The 14,938-nt window shown below is 42.5% G+C and overlaps 3 protein-coding genes across 5 annotated transcripts; 2 read left to right on the top strand and 1 right to left on the bottom strand.

Moving 5' to 3' along the window:
- Window positions 1-3,115: 3,115 nt before the first annotated feature.
- c1d (C1D nuclear receptor corepressor) lies at window positions 3,116-4,955 on the bottom strand. Of its 3 annotated transcripts, none has more exons than XM_008321302.3 (5): window positions 4,850-4,955; window positions 4,436-4,579; window positions 4,250-4,316; window positions 3,949-4,004; window positions 3,501-3,707 (listed from the first exon to the last, which is right to left on the bottom strand). In XM_008321302.3, exons 2-5 carry the CDS (start codon window positions 4,571-4,573, stop codon window positions 3,501-3,503), a joined length of 468 nt encoding a protein of 155 aa, XP_008319524.1. In that variant the 5' UTR covers window positions 4,574-4,579; window positions 4,850-4,955. The 3 variants fall into 3 exon arrangements, with proteins under 3 accessions (XP_024916776.1, XP_008319524.1, XP_008319525.1); XM_008321303.3 differs by having other exon boundaries at window positions 4,436-4,607; window positions 4,850-4,898; XM_025061008.1 differs by lacking the exon at window positions 4,850-4,955 and having other exon boundaries at window positions 3,116-3,707.
- A 138-nt stretch (window positions 4,956-5,093) lies between these two features.
- On the top strand, window positions 5,094-6,666 carry LOC112487862 (uncharacterized). Its single transcript, XM_025061006.1, has 4 exons — window positions 5,094-5,793; window positions 5,869-6,076; window positions 6,171-6,337; window positions 6,441-6,666. The coding sequence occupies exons 1-4, from the start codon at window positions 5,635-5,637 to the stop codon at window positions 6,573-6,575; spliced, it is 669 nt and encodes a 222-aa protein (XP_024916774.1). The 5' UTR covers window positions 5,094-5,634; the 3' UTR covers window positions 6,576-6,666.
- A 2,966-nt stretch (window positions 6,667-9,632) lies between these two features.
- Window positions 9,633-14,758, top strand: LOC103386883 (uncharacterized). Its single transcript, XM_017037019.2, has 11 exons — window positions 9,633-9,968; window positions 10,120-10,341; window positions 10,451-10,659; window positions 10,751-10,873; window positions 11,409-11,546; window positions 11,664-11,916; window positions 12,329-12,530; window positions 13,146-13,249; window positions 13,334-13,388; window positions 13,898-14,040; window positions 14,528-14,758. Exons 1-11 carry the CDS (start codon window positions 9,633-9,635, stop codon window positions 14,756-14,758), a joined length of 2,016 nt encoding a protein of 671 aa, XP_016892508.2.
- Window positions 14,759-14,938: the final 180 nt, after the last annotated feature.

Raw genomic sequence — 14,938 nt, 5'->3', positions numbered from 1 at the left:
CAGGAAGTTCACCGAAGAATGACGTCAACTCATGGTCTAAATAACTCCAAGGGATACAGTACAGTGCACAAGATATGACTCCAAGAAATGCTCATACTGAACTGTTTTCACACGCATACCAAAACAGGTTACCTGGGCTGACACTATGGGGCGCTGTCGGTTCATCACTAATAATTTTATATAATTAAAAACAATAAATTATCTTGAGGGGAAAAGCAAAAGTGTTTTTGCCAACTCTGCGTACTCTGATAGTGAGTCTTTAAATCTGTATTTGTAAACATGACAGCTTGTTTCTCTCGCGAGATCTACTAACTTCGTGAAGCATCATTTCTCAAACATTTTCAGACCAAGATCTCTAAACCAACAACAAATGAGCGGTAAGTTTGAATATTAAAACCATAAATATAATTGCAGTTCCATTTCCAGCCAAATAAAATATAAAAACACTGTTTACTCACTCATTATCGTTGTTGACTGTCCAATGAAGATGAACGGAGACTTCAGTGAAACCAGGTCCAGAGAATCCCAGCCTTCGGACCGATGCTCCTCCAGGTTGTGTCCGTGGTTTAACAGAAATGTCCTGATGCAGAGATCCATCTCCATCTTGTCACTCGATCATAATAATCCTTTTTGACATGGCTTGGCGTTGCCAGGTATCGTACCAGGTGTTTAAAGTTGCCGTATTTCGATGCAAAATGTCGTACTGTGGTGTGGGCCGTTGAAATATGCTTCATTAATACTTTAAAATCACTGCAACAGTTTGCAGCGCCTGGCACAAAATGAAGCTTTAACGTGTTTTACGCGCATCGCGCTTCTCATTACTTCAAGTCGTGTTTCACTTGTTGAACATTGTTCCTTGGCTGTAAAGAAGCAAGTGAGACGGCGAGCTAAAACAAGCGTCGTGCGTAAAAAGAAAAATGTAATGGAGCGTACAGACATTTCACGTTCTTGTATTTTTTTAATACTTTATCATACAGTAGGGGAGGTAGTTGTACGAACACAATGATTATCAAACGCTCTTCAACACAACTGGAGACTGTGAGTAATGCTAGAACAAACTTTCTTAGTCACGTAACGACGTCATATGCTGGTGTCGTAAAACCTGCCGTAAATCGTTTGGTTTATCTGTCGTCACTAAACGACAATTTCACAAATATTCTTTTAAAAAAATACTTTTAAAAAATAATTCATTAATGTAACTTTGAGTTACGTTATAGTCACTTTTAAACTTATTTACAAAATATGTTTCTTTAACGAGATAAAAAAGAAAATAGTGCCGTATCTAAGAGCTGTCCGTTCACGTGACCACTAGAGGGAGCTTATAACAAACAAGTGTGCGCTATAAGACGGAGAAAAATAAAGTAACACGGCTCCTCAGCCCAGAGCTGAACTCTAACACGGACCAACTGTTCCTGAAGTGTCGAAGCTGGGGCCGGGGTGAAAAGAAAACTCTGGAATCATCATTGATCAGTGAGACTGTCAGTGAGGAGGAGGTGAAGAGAAAGTGACTCGAACTTCTGTGTGGAATGTCTGCAGCGTCGGACAGAAATGTTTGACCTTCAACTCACTCTCATTTCAGCCACACAATCAAAGTGAAAACCTGTTCCACTGACCTTCACCGTTCAACATCATTCACAGCAATCACGGGCTTTTAACGTCACGCGTGATTTCCTCTTCTCTGCTCCACCCGCCGTCTCCGTATATACAACTTATTTGACATTTATATACATTAACCACGGTTTAAATTCTATGTCATGACAGAAGAAAACATCAGTCTTATTCAATCATATTTTGCGGCATTTAAAAAATACAACCACATCCTTTTTTTTAAAGTACAAGCTAAGAAATTGGGAAACAAGTAGGAAACACCGCTAAAAGTTAATAACATAAGAAATTGGGAAACAAGTAGGAAACACAGGTAAAAGTTAAAACATAAACGAAGGTTATCTTAAATCAAATCAGATTTTCAGGTTAGCATTTTTTTTCAGTGGGTCAACGTTTGCAACTAAATACTGCATAATTTATTTAATGGGTTAATTTTTGTCATTTAATTTTTTTCTTTTTGTCAGTTCTTCTACCAACAACAAATGTAAGAAACGTTTGGTTTGTCATATGTTTTTATAATTAATTACGATTTATCTGGTCTTATTTGTGAATATGGAACAATGTCAAGAAAATATGTAAAAGACTTCTCGCAGTGTGTGTAAATACCAGGCTCCACAGACGGACCTCGTGTTAGAGACCTCAGCCTCCAGCAGACAGAGCCGCTGCTGCCGCCTTCAGGGAGTCATTAGCACTGATGTCTTTCACTTCGAATAAAGATAAACTTCCTCATCACGGGCTGTGGACAAACAACCACAGGGAGGAAGGCGGCGTTTGGAGCTGGTTAGGCGGCGCAGCCTCTCCCAACATGACATGTTTGTTTGTGCAAATTTGCTGCAGCGAGGACAGAGGGGGAGGAGGGATAGAAAAAAATCCATATTTTTGTTTATATGAATAAGTTGCCGCTTTTTACCGGGCAAGAGTTGACACGTGTTTGTGGATGGAGGGAGGAAAAGTCAAAGGACGCAGACAGGCTGCTGTGACGTCAGAAGAAACACTCCTCATCACGGACCTGACTACTGGCCTTGATTAGAGGAATGCAGGGACTTGTGGGTAAATTAAGATTAAGATCGTGGCTGTCCACGGGGAATTACGGATATAAATCAGCACGGCTGTTTTAACGTCATGTAACAATGTTTGTGAATAAAAGCAGTCACATTAAAACCTACGATTTTACTGGGAAGAATAAATATGGGCCTAATTATTAAATCTAAAAAAAACAAACTGTAAAAACAGCAAAAAAAAGTCTAGAAAAAATTGTAATGGTAGAAAAAACATTTCAATCAAGAAAACCCACATATTTACTTTGAATTTCTAGCGTGTCAAATATATTTACTAATTTACACAACTCCACATCTGCTGTGGACAATTTAGTTTTGTTTACCCTTTCTAAGTCACTGAACTTCTCCATTATTTATAGCAACTTACATGTAACACAAAGTGTATATATGAACAAAACAAAGAAAACAGACAAAACATTACATTTTAAACAAATGTAAACAACCAGGAAACATGTTTGTGACCAGGTTTTATTCACGATTCACAGAATCTCTCTCTCACATTCAGAGGAAACATTTCTTCTTCAGAAGAAGAACAAAACAAAACCACAAAGTTTTCTTCATAAAACTCGTCTTAAAAAATAACTCGGCTCAGAGACAAAGAAACGTCTTGAAATGATTCCAACGTTGGATCCTTTAACTCCAACACACATCCCAGCATCATCTGTTCAAAAAATTCTGTCGGCTGCAGGTCATCTGTTCAGATCCAGGATCAGTTTCATGATCAACAATGAAGTAAACTGTATGTTTTCATTTTACATCAGCAGACGGTCTGTAATAAAAACACCAGCTCGAGTGTTAAAAAATATATATATATAAATGGAACTAGATGGAAGAGTTTCAGCTTCGCTTCTGCTTCTTTAACTGTGGACTCTCAAACACCGAGTCTGAACCTTTCTTCGATGCTGATCTTGTTTTTGACTCTTTCTCCTCCGGATCATAGAGGGCGTTCCTGAGAAAACGTGACGCAGCTCCTTTATCCAGACGGGCGGCTTTCTTTTTGTCAGAAATCTCTTTCACTCTGTTCATGTACGTTCTAATTCTCTCCTGATGACAGAAAAAAGAAACATACAAATGTAACTTAAGGGGGAAAAAATCAGGAAAATGTTTGGTCTAAAAACTCAGTCAGGTCTTAGGGGAGGTGTGGCTTTTAGGCTCATCAAGTTCAATAAAGTTATGTTACTGTAGCCACACCCATGATTTCAAGTCTTCTTATCATTTTGTCTTATTCTAGTAATAAGAAAAAACAGAGAAAATCTGAGATTCAGAGAAAACCCAGGTCTCTTACCAACTCCTGCTTGATGCCATGTTCCCGAGGATTTACTCCTTGTGTAACCAGATACACTGTAAACAAGACAATACGTAAGACTGCTATGTGATTACAGCACTTACAAAAACAACCATTTTTGTATTTGAGATTGTAAACAAAATAATAATCAGCTTCATCATACTAGTTTTCGTTCTACTGTGGTTTCATTTCAACTACGGCAACATTGTAATTTTAAATTATAGTCACTGTAAATATTCGCCAGTTCCTGTCACTACTGAACTGTGTCTGCAGCAGATGTGTTTCAGTGATGATGACTTACTCCAGAAGAGTGAATTGAGGGTGTAGGCAGACATCAGATCCAGTTTGGCCTGATCCAAAGGACCCAACTGTAAATAAAACAGGTTTAGGTGAGAGAAGAGTGAACATACATTTTGAAAATCAACAACCAACTCCAAATTCTAAGAGTACCTTTCTAACTCTATCTCGTTAGCATATTTATATATACCTTCTCCACCAGATCGTTTCTGGGCATCGATATCAACTGTTCCAACATGGTTTTGACTGAAGAAACCGATGCGTCGAAGGACGTGAGCTGTTCTTCAATCTCATGAGGGAAGTCCTCCGTCCTGCTGCCTGCTGCCATTGTTCCCTAGCAGACGGTCAACAGTTTAAATATACTGTAAAATAAACGCCATAACAGTTTAGCTTCTAACCCAGAACACACCCGTGTTCACAGTGAAAGCTAAGGGGCTAGCCGTAGCCATCTAGCACCACTCGCTAAAACCAAATAACTTCACAAAGAGAAATTAAATGACATAATTAAATCGACAATAAACAGTTGCTGTCAAATTATAATCAATAGTTCTATGGCCATAAACTGTGTAATAGCTGCAAAATGTTTTTGTTTCTTCTGTCATACCTTCTCCACACGCTGAATCCTAGGGAAGATGAACGGAAGTGACGTTGTTTCCGCCTGGTAAATAAAAAGAAAATACACCGATTAAAAATTAAAGTTACGATAATATTTAGCTTAATTGACCATTAAAACATTGATTAAAGTACAGAATCTCATAAAAAATAATAATAAAAAACAAAATAAAACACTATCAAGCGTGTCTACTATCTTAAACTCCAGCGCCCTCTCATGTTCGGAGGAGCGCTGTGTATTTCTTTGTATTTCATTAGCAGAAACGGAAAACAAAGTTATTAAAGCACATATAAAATAATATAATATGATATAATAGAATACAGTTCAATGTCATATATTATAATAATACGCTGTTGCTGGAGAAATACTTACGGTAGGCTGTCATACATTCTTATTTATACATGAAAAATAAACCACAACATGCATTTTCACCACTGGTTGACGCTACTTTTTCCATGAGATGTTGACTTTATTTCTTCCCCATATTAACTGTATCTCCTAAAGGGACATGGGGGGAAATAAATAAACGTTGAACGTTTCTGGTGAGCACAAGTTTTCTGGTAATAAACGTAACGTCTTGATAAGAACGGTACGGTGTTACCGTGGTTACCGGCAGCGTCTCGGCTGTAAATGATCTGGGTGTGTCGCGATGTCGGAGACAAACCCTTGGCTGGTTCTCTGGTCTGTTGTTGTTCTGGAGCCAAACACAACAAACACTGCCACAGTTAGAAGTAATTGATTTACTGTTTTTATTTTAATTTTTTTTTTCCTTCATCATGGACAACTGTGATTTGGAGAAACTCCACGTCTCTGGTGGGAAACTCCATCCCAACTTTTCTCCAGAACTGACAGATTACAGCGCGACAGTGGAGAGCAGCGTCACCACCGTGACTCTGGACCTGCTCACCAGTGACTGTGGAGCTTCGTGTCATGTTGTAGGTTCAGCACGTGACGTTTCACCCACTTATTATTACCACTTAAATCTCACTTAAATTCCACCTGTGTTCCAGCTGTCCGGTGATGGAACCAGGACGGTGAAGCTGAACAACGGCCCAAACAGAGTAGAAATCGAGGTGGTGGCCGAAAATGGAACCACAAAGAAATACAACGTGGAAATCACCAAGTTGTCCGCGAAGATCGCGGAGCTCAGTGACCTGACGGTGGGGGGAAATCTGCTGCTTCAGCCTGCGTTTTCAAGCCGTGTCTATGAGTATCATTGTGAGTAAAAGTATTTATTATCACTAGAATTTAACAATATCCCGACGAAGAGTACCATTTTTTTTAAATTAAAATTAAATGACAATTATTACAGGCCTGGTTCCCTTCCACTGTGAAGCCGTGACACTTGCAGCCTCTGTCCCGGACAGAAACATCAAAGTGTCCGTGAATGGAGCAGACAGCTCACAGTCGGTGCTGCTGAATTATGGAGACACCATGGTGGACATCTCTGTCTGTTCGGCAGATGGCACTAATTCACAGGTTGAGGATGTGACTAAAAAGCACCTTTTATTGGAAGATTATTATTATTATTATTATTATTATATTTAGGGACATTGTTGTTGTTTCCTACCTGGGCCCTCAGGTCTATTCAGTGCTGGTGACCAGAGAGCTGCTTCCTGTGGCCGTGACCTTCACTGATGTGAAGCAGCAGCTGGAGTACGAATGTCCAGTTTCCCTGAGCGCTTTTTTTAGACCAGTGTCCATCAAACACAGGTGAGGCCCAAACACCACGGGGGGTGGGTCAATATTTCATAAAATTGTATTTAAAAAATATTTTGATTTGATTTAAGTTTTGGTTTAAAAATGCGATTTTTGATATGAAATGAAAATAAATGCTTTTCATATTTTCTTTTAAATGTCCTTTTTTTATCATAATTCAAATGTAATTGTTCAGGGCTGTAAAATAAACGCCCTAGTCTTTAGTAAAATATTTTGATTACTGCAGTAGCAGCGGTCGGATGTCACGAGTGTAGACAGTGCCCTCTTGCGGCCGTGGACGATAATGCGTGGGGTTTAGACAAGCCAAACTGCAAAAAAAGAAAAAAGTGCCCTCTTGCGGCCGTGGACGATAAGGCGTGGGATAGACACAAGCCAAACTGCTAAAAAAAAGAAAAAAAAGAAAGAAAACTCGCACATTTTAGTCCAGAAAATACGGTAATGATGATGATAGTGATGAGTGTGGTAATGGCCTGAATAAATGATCAAACTCTTTCCATTCCAAACAGCGAACCAAAGCACACCTTCTCCAGACCTTACATTGAGATGCTGGCACGGAGATCCAAAGTGGACCCTCTCAGCGATCGTCCTCTGGGAGACTGCTGGAAAATCCCCGAGCTGGACCTGGACAGGAACATGTCTGCCGCACTGGTCAAGTGCTTGTTCAACTACCGAGGTAAAGGACTCTCTGAAGGCCAAGGCTCCTCTGGTTGAAGGTCACCTGGTTAGGCAACAGAAAAGCTGTCATTTCTGCTAACAGAAGGCTAAAGCTAACACAGGTCTGCGCCGTTGTTTGTGGTGAGGAAGAAGGAACCGACCGAAGTGTTTGATGACTAAATAGTTAATGTCACTACAAAGTTGTTTTCCACCTCCACCTTCAGCGTCACCTCCAGGAAAAGCTTGTATATCTACATTTTTAATATTCTAACTAAGTCTAGGTCACATTATCTCTATACTATCACACAACATGACACCAACCAACAAATGCTATGTTGTTTTACTGGGGTGTAATGTTACTTAACTTAGCCTGCCTGAAAATAGCTGTGTTAGCAGAGTAGATGAAGCAGGGGTGCTAAACATACGGCCCGTAGGCCAAAACCTTCCCGCCAGTGTGTTCAATCTGGTATAAATCCGGTACAAAAAATACACAAACACTTCCCAGGGATGTAACCCCGCCCTCTACTGATGACTTTGGGCATTGGACCCAGCTCCCTGGGTAAAAATTAAAAAAATTGACAGAATTGAAATAGTAATAATAAATGAACGGCTGAACAGGACCTGGGACCAGACTTTGGACAAACCTGACCTGACTGTGTCTTTATATCTTAGTTTAACGCTGCAGTGTTAGAGGTAAAATAAACTACTGCCTCCTGCAGTTCATTCTGACGTAGAAAGGGAAGATAACGGTCGTCCGTTTTTGATCTTCACCCGTTTGACTTTTTCCTGTTTTGAACCACAGGATGTGAGACTGTGATGAGGCTGCGTGAGCTGGGCTCTCACTCTCTCCACTGCCCACACAGGCCCTCAGGAGACCTGGACCCAAAGGTCAGTATGAAAGATTAAAGAGCGCCCGTGCACGGACACGATCGTTGCCATCGAACTGCTCGCCGCTCATCCTTTATTTACCAGTCAGCGCTGCCGTGTTGACGGTGACTAAAAGCTGGATTCATTAGCACAGAAGAAGGATCTGGTGTTTGTGTGCGTGAGTGTGCGATGACACCGGTGGATGGTTTCAGGACAGGGTTCTGAGGGTCGTGTTACCTTCACTCCTTTACTCCGTCGTCTTCAGTATAAACACTCAGCTCATTACTGCCCTCTGGTTTCTTCATCTTCATTACAGGAAGTCAAGGAGACGAGCTGGTATCAGAGGCACTTTGGGTCTTCCGGTTCTTTTGAGATAGAGACAAAACACATTCAAGAGGTAAAACATTTATACAAATACATACACAAAAAAATCACAATTGTGCAAAAATATTCAAATTTAGTCAAAAACAAAATGTTAAAGAATAAACAAAGAATAAAAATAATACACATAGTCAGAGAAATAATTGTTAAAAGTTTGGTGAAGCTTCAACTTCGGATGATTAATATTTTTTAGAGGAAAACAGTGAACCTGATTATCTAAGATTTGTGACTTTTGATCTAAAATAAAATATTGAAAACATTAGAATTGTAAGACATTCTTTAAAAAAACGCACCAATCACTTTAAATCCTTGAATGCCTCAGCTCCGTCACTGGGAGAAGAAACTCCAGGCGTCAACAAAGGAGAACAGCGTGGAAAAACTCTGCGCTCTGTCGCAAGATCAGCTGAGACTCTACCGCCAACACCTGGACAAACAAGGCATGTACAGTAAGACCGTCCAAGAACAGAGGGCGCTCATGTATGGGTTATCTACTGACAGCTGACCTTTGACCTTCCCTCTTTTTGTTACTCTGATGCTCATTAGCTGTGAAGACACAGACAAACCGTGGGGCGCAGGTAGAAGAGGTTGTTTTTATTTTTGAATTTTGGACACAACAATTTATTATAAATACCGAATGACTGTCAGCTTGTCAGCAATAGTCAATGTAGTGATTTGGCATAACTTTTACAGCAAGGCTACGGGGATGAGTTGGTACTGACCACGACGCCCTCTGGTGGCGAAGGGCGCAGTTACCGGCAAATATAACAGGAGTAATCGTGATCAAACACTTGTAGGCGTTTCCTTGCGCTGCTTTAAACACCTGTTGTGCAGCAGAGAGTTTCCTGGAGAGTCAGGTCAGGTCAGCAGTCATTAAAAATACATGACAGTGTTGGACTTTGTGGTTTCCCTCCTCTATTTGTCTCAGTCTGCGTCTGTCTCCCGTCTCACGCCTGACTCTCAGGTTACCGCTCGTCATTCTGTGGCTCTTGTTTGGACACGGGGAGGTGACATGCAGGGCTGACTGTAGAAGAACTGAATGAATGTGTGTAAAACTGGACTGAGACAGAATCAGAGTCGGATCACGTGATCTGTCTCACTGTCATGACTCATGACACAAACGGGGTCCCTGTCAATACGAGGTCGGACGAGGACCATGTTTGAGTGGGAACATGCTGACCTCCATCTGTACTTTTTTTTTAAATCTCGTATTTGTGGCAGTAAAATAAACAACCCCAATACAGACGTACTGTACCTACAGTCAGACTTCTTCTCTGCTCGATGTCCCACTCACCTCCTTCATCACGTCTTCACAGGGACTTCGCTGCGGTGTGAGGACGACCAGTCTCCTCTGCACTGTCTGGAACAGGCCGCCGCTCACTACGCCTCCGCCGTCAGACTCAGCAGGAGAGAGGCCAGACTCCACTTCCTGCTTGGTCTGGTCCTGGAGGAGCAGCATCACGCTACTGAGATGTACGGCCTGAGGAGGAAGGTAAAAACGGTGAAGTCACGCTGTGTACAAGCCTCACCCATATATATAATTGATTATATATATACATACTATTTGGAAAACAAAAGGTTTAGTTTCACTGAACCACATCATCGACTGCCACCATGTGTTTGGATTCACTCCTTGTCTGCAGCTGCACAGAGACAGAGACGAATTGAGCGACGGCAGATCAGCGGCGTATCAGGATGAAATCCTGGCCGTGTGTAAACTCCACGGTTTTCTGGGGATTCCCTCTGTGGAGGTCCAGCTCCAGGCCCTGGATAAGGAGTACCAGCATCTGAAAGAGCAGGGTCAGTCCACGAAGGCGGACTACATCCAGACCCTCTACGTGTGGCTGTCAAAGAAAACCGGCACGGTCAGCAAGATTAACGTTGGCATTTTTTCCCCAGAGAACCATCTTTATTACCGTAGTGACATGGCATCAACAATGAGTCTCTGTCTCTGTCTCTTTGGACGTATTGCAGGATCGCAGCCCGGCTGTTTGGGACGAGGAGAACCAGAGCGTCATCCACCGAGCTCTGCTGAAATACCTGGACGCCTGGTCTCTGAGTCCAGACAGCTGGGAGTACAACCTGCACGTGGGCCGTCTGCTGCTGCTGCAGGACAGGAGCAGAGAAGCTCTGCAGCATCTGCAGAGAGGCCTGGCTCTGAGGCCCCTCCATCCTGCCCTCAGGTCAGAGTTCACTACAGAATGGGAAAGATTTGGAGATTTGAGATGAAGAAAACAGAGTCAGAGGTGAAAGTTTATCATTTAATTCCTGCAGATTCTTCACTGGCCTGGCTCTGCTGCAGCAGGAGCAGACGACCTCGGAGGAGACGAAGAGAGAGGCTGCTCTGTTCCTACATCAGGGCCTGGAGCACTTTGTCAGCCGGCACTGCAGCCGCAGGTCTGTGGGTTTTCCTGCTGTTGTTGTCTGTAAATCCAGATACAAGTCGATCAGGAAAAACCTTATCTGGATTAGGGAAATAAACGATGTAAACTGGAGTCAGGCTAAAGTTTGGGCTGAGGAAGAGGAATAGGAAAGGATGGAATGATGGAGGACAGCTGAGAGAAGCTGGCCCGCTAAATTGTTGACAAAAAAATATTTTTATTATATTATCATTAACGTCAGCCTTTTCCCTGCAATGCCTGTATTTCTCCAACAGAGGGCGTAGAAAAGGCTGAAAGCATTTTAGCATTTTAACCTATGCATGACTTTTACAGCTCATTTATCTTAGTTCACACAATGCCCCCCCGTTGTCAAATCTTAGGATACATCGTGGCCTGTGAGCCAGAGGTTCACCCACGGCTGGTCCAGTATCTGTGTCGTCTCTGTGTTTATGCTCCATTCTGTTCCCACACCTGTAGATGAAGTCAGTAGAAGTGCTGCAGTCAGATGGCTCCTCTCTGAACGTGTGTTCTTACGTGTGGTTTCTCCACAGCTGTGTGAAGGACGATCCTTCAGAGACTCTGTCCTGTGTCAACACTCAGTTCCTGCGAGGACTTCTGACTCTGGGAGGGCTGCTACAGAAAACCAAAGTCAGCGGGAGAGTGATGAGTCCACAACACGTCTATCACATGTACGTAGTCTAAAGGAAAGTGTCAAAACTGGGCCCACAGGGCCTTGTCCATGTGACTCCCCCCCCCGCCCCCCCCCCCCCCCCCTCCTCTGTTGGTGTGCTGTGATCCCTCTCCAGGGCTGCAGTGCTGGCAGCTCAGGGTGTGAGTCAGTGCCAGTGTCGTGGTGAGGCCAGCAGGCAGCTGGAGTGGGTGCTGCTCGATGCTCACTTTGCTCTGCTGCAGAGTGTGTTTCAGCAGCGTGAGCAGTCCAAGTCCAAGAACGGCGTGGAGCTGCTGACCCTGGTGTCAAAGCGATGTCTGGGCCTCAGCGCGCTCATACGGCACGCCTCCATCACACCGTGTCAGAAGCTGCTGGACATGCAGGAAAGAGTAAGCAGGAATTTAGGAGATGGTCATTTAACCAGCGAATATACATATATATATATATATATATATGGTATGCCTCGACAAAGTATTGAAATTCAGCAGCGTGAGCGAATATACATATGTTTAGTTGAAGACAATGCTGATTTACTGGCAGGAATTGAAGAAAGGCACTCACATCAAAGAACTGTTTCAACAGCTCTGATTATCTTTTTTTTTAGTTTTCATAGCTATCTGCTGCCACCTAGCAGAAGAGGATATAATTGTTCTGCCTTTCATGCTTGGATGAGCAAAGAGAAAAAATATACGCAATAAATAAATAATAGTTTTAAAATTTTCTAACAATGGTTGGGAATCACCGGGCTAACACCTGGTGATTTAAATCCCTCCTTCTTGTCTTGTCCACTGTGCCGTACAGACATGTCAGCTGGCTGTAGTGACCACTCCGCGGGACAGCTATGCTCTGTGTCTCCTGGGTCTGTCTCAGCTGGCTCAGTACGACAACAACTCCCACTCAGAGCGCTCAAAGTCTGCTCTGACCGACGCCCGACTCAGCTTCCAGGCCAGCATTGAGCTGGAAAACAAGAGTCAGCAGGGAGACGCACCTCAGCAGCTGACCAGTGAGCCTGTGCTGTAAAATGGTCTGATGGGTGTCATCTAACAGTGCAGGAAATGAAAACACGCATGAGTCAGCGGAAGGAAGTAACAGCCAGTTCATGAAAAGTTCAGATTAAACTAAATAAATAAATAAATACAATCTTAACGTCTATAAATAACTATTGTTACTATTGTAAGGGTTAAAAATTAGCCAAAAATACGAGGATTAAAAGCAAAACTAATGTCAAAACATACCTTACGTAAGAATTATTAACTAATTATTAAATAAAAACAGACTGAGCTAAAGACGATTGGACGGAAGTGGTCGCTTTTCAAAATAAAATACCACACAGATTAATGGAAATTATGTGATATAAAAAAAAAGTGTTTTTTTTTTCTTTGTTTTTTTCCAGTGGTTGGGATCCTTGTCCTAGACTAGGTTTTTCTAACCAGCTCACAGTTAACCAAATTTCTATTATATTTGATTAATCCTTAAAATAATAATAATCAAAATAATGTAGCAAAGTAAAGGATGTATTTATTGATCCCACACTGGAGGAATTATTTAATTAATTAATTAATTAATTTTTATACAAATATAAATAGCCACTAATATTTCAAATGTCCTGTTTCCTCAGAACAGAAGTGGTGGCAGGAGCAGCAGGAAGTTGCCAAACTCTCCATCAGCACCAAACCCACGGCAGCAGCCAAGACGCCTCCTGACTCCACTGAGCCAGACGGGGCGGGGCAGGAGGGGGAGGGGGGGTTGTGGCACCGGTGACCACGGCTGTGGTCAAAACTGCTCCTCCTCCTTCTGCTCCCTCAGCCTCCAGCCGAGGAGGGAAAACTGTACGACCTGTTCCCAGAACCTCGGCCGCCAGGTGAGTCACAGCAGTCCTGACCATCATTGTGACCTCTCAATGTATTGACATAAATTATGTTTTAATTTATATGTGTTCATCTTGTTCATAATTAATTTGGGAAAAACAGGATATTTAAGTTTGTTCTGCTCTCACTGGTTCATAATTTTAAACATGACTGGATGATCAAATATGACTTGTATTTTGTTTTCTTTCCTGCAGGGGGAGAACTGGAGTAGTAACATCGAAGTCAGACAGATCAAGTAGAGCTTCCACCAGAGGATCCAAACCCCAGCTCTCTGCAAACACGTCTAAACATGTCTGTGATACAGCTGTGACAGCAGAGGGTAAGAGACTCTGACTGAGAGGTGACGACGTCTCTCACCTCAACACTTTATCACACTAGCCTTATAAAAGGCATCCTTCATTTTAGTGTTTTATCTTCATTTCCAAAAGTGTTTCTCGTGAATGGATGTAGTTAACAAAACAAAACTTCTCCTGTATTGATGAAGTCCCAGGATCACCTGTAGGAGGCACACTCCCTGTTCCGGGTCCCCTGAACTGCAACTCTCATGTGTCGAGGCTGGGTCTGGCCCGCGCTCTCTCCCACTCCACTGACACCCAGGAAGAGGCCAAGCAGCTCTACAGAGAGGTCATCTCCATGGCACCAGGGGTCAGTAGTTACCTGGAACATCAGGAATTGTGAAGCATTACTGCGAAGATTCCTAAACTTTTTTTTTCTGCACCACCCCCTACTGGCCCTTTGTAGAAGGGGCTATTGTCAAGCCCCCAAATAACCTAAATCTTATTAACAAAGATTAATAACAAAAAGCAAGAAAAAATAAGTAAGTTAATAATAATAATCACAAGAACTGAATTTCAATATTTTTAACATCTAGTCAAGAACAATTCAAATTTAAACGTAGCCAAGATATAGAAAATAAATGGCCAAAAAGGCTAAAAGTATTCACAGATGTTAGTCATCTTTTACAATTATATCATACATTACTGAAAGTCTGCATGTCAATAGCTAAGAGCTAGCCTAAAAGCTAGCATTCATAAGCATCAAATTAATGTCGAGCTTGAGCTCTTGACACTGACGTCACATTAGAGTTGTCAATTTTTTAAATTATAATGACCTGCTTTACTCTCTGTTGTAGGTCCACGACGCTTATGTGGAGCTGGTCCAGCTCCTGGAGCCATCAGACCCCCTGGCTGCTGTGGAGGTGTACTGCAGGTTTCCTCTGAAGCCTGTGGCAGAGCAGAACTTTGACGACGCCTTCATCACAGGGGAGATCGTGAGGATGCTGATGGCCCTGGAGGAGTACCACCACCCACAGCTGGGGCCCTGCCTGGCTGCGTACGGAAAAGTCATGGGTCTAAGTCAGTGACACCTTTAGTAACTGAAGTCTTTAGTAACATCATATGGCGGTGTTACCAGTACATGTTACAGATTCATATTTACCTGCGACTGTCTCTGTAGGCAGCATAGAGAAATACATCTCCGTCCTGGAGGAGGCGTCCATGACCAACCTGCTGAAGAGCGGCTACGCCAGGCGCCACGACAGAAA

This window comes from Cynoglossus semilaevis, chromosome 12, assembly GCF_000523025.1.
Source record: "Cynoglossus semilaevis isolate Cse_v1.0 chromosome 12, Cse_v1.0, whole genome shotgun sequence".
In the NCBI taxonomy this organism is placed as follows: Eukaryota; Metazoa; Chordata; class Actinopteri; order Pleuronectiformes; family Cynoglossidae; genus Cynoglossus; species Cynoglossus semilaevis.
Note: the sequence above shows the minus strand (reverse complement) of the source record. Positions and strands in the feature narration are given on the sequence as shown.

What these genes read in the sequence shown, in the direction of transcription:
- c1d (XM_008321302.3), bottom strand. Translation starts at nt 4,573, where the DNA reads ATGGCAGCAGGCAGCAGGACGGAGGACTTCCCTCATGAGATTGAAGAA. An exon ending in CCTCAATTCACTCTTCTGGA is followed by an intron (nt 4,005 to 4,249) that starts GTAAGTCATCAT and finishes TCTTGTTTACAG; the next exon opens with TGTATCTGGTTACACAAGGA. An exon ending in ATGGCATCAAGCAGGAGTTG is followed by an intron (nt 3,708 to 3,948) that starts GTAAGAGACCTG and finishes TTCTGTCATCAG; the next exon opens with GAGAGAATTAGAACGTACAT.
- LOC112487862 (XM_025061006.1), top strand. Translation starts at nt 5,635, where the DNA reads ATGGACAACTGTGATTTGGAGAAACTCCACGTCTCTGGTGGGAAACTC. An exon ending in GTGGAGCTTCGTGTCATGTT is followed by an intron (nt 5,794 to 5,868) that starts GTAGGTTCAGCA and finishes CCTGTGTTCCAG; the next exon opens with CTGTCCGGTGATGGAACCAG. An exon ending in CAGATGGCACTAATTCACAG is followed by an intron (nt 6,338 to 6,440) that starts GTTGAGGATGTG and finishes CTGGGCCCTCAG; the next exon opens with GTCTATTCAGTGCTGGTGAC.
- LOC103386883 (XM_017037019.2), top strand. Translation starts at nt 9,633, where the DNA reads ATGTTTGAGTGGGAACATGCTGACCTCCATCTGTACTTTTTTTTTAAA. An exon ending in CCACAACACGTCTATCACAT is followed by an intron (nt 11,547 to 11,663) that starts GTACGTAGTCTA and finishes ATCCCTCTCCAG; the next exon opens with GGCTGCAGTGCTGGCAGCTC. An exon ending in CCCAGAACCTCGGCCGCCAG is followed by an intron (nt 13,389 to 13,897) that starts GTGAGTCACAGC and finishes GATCACCTGTAG; the next exon opens with GAGGCACACTCCCTGTTCCG.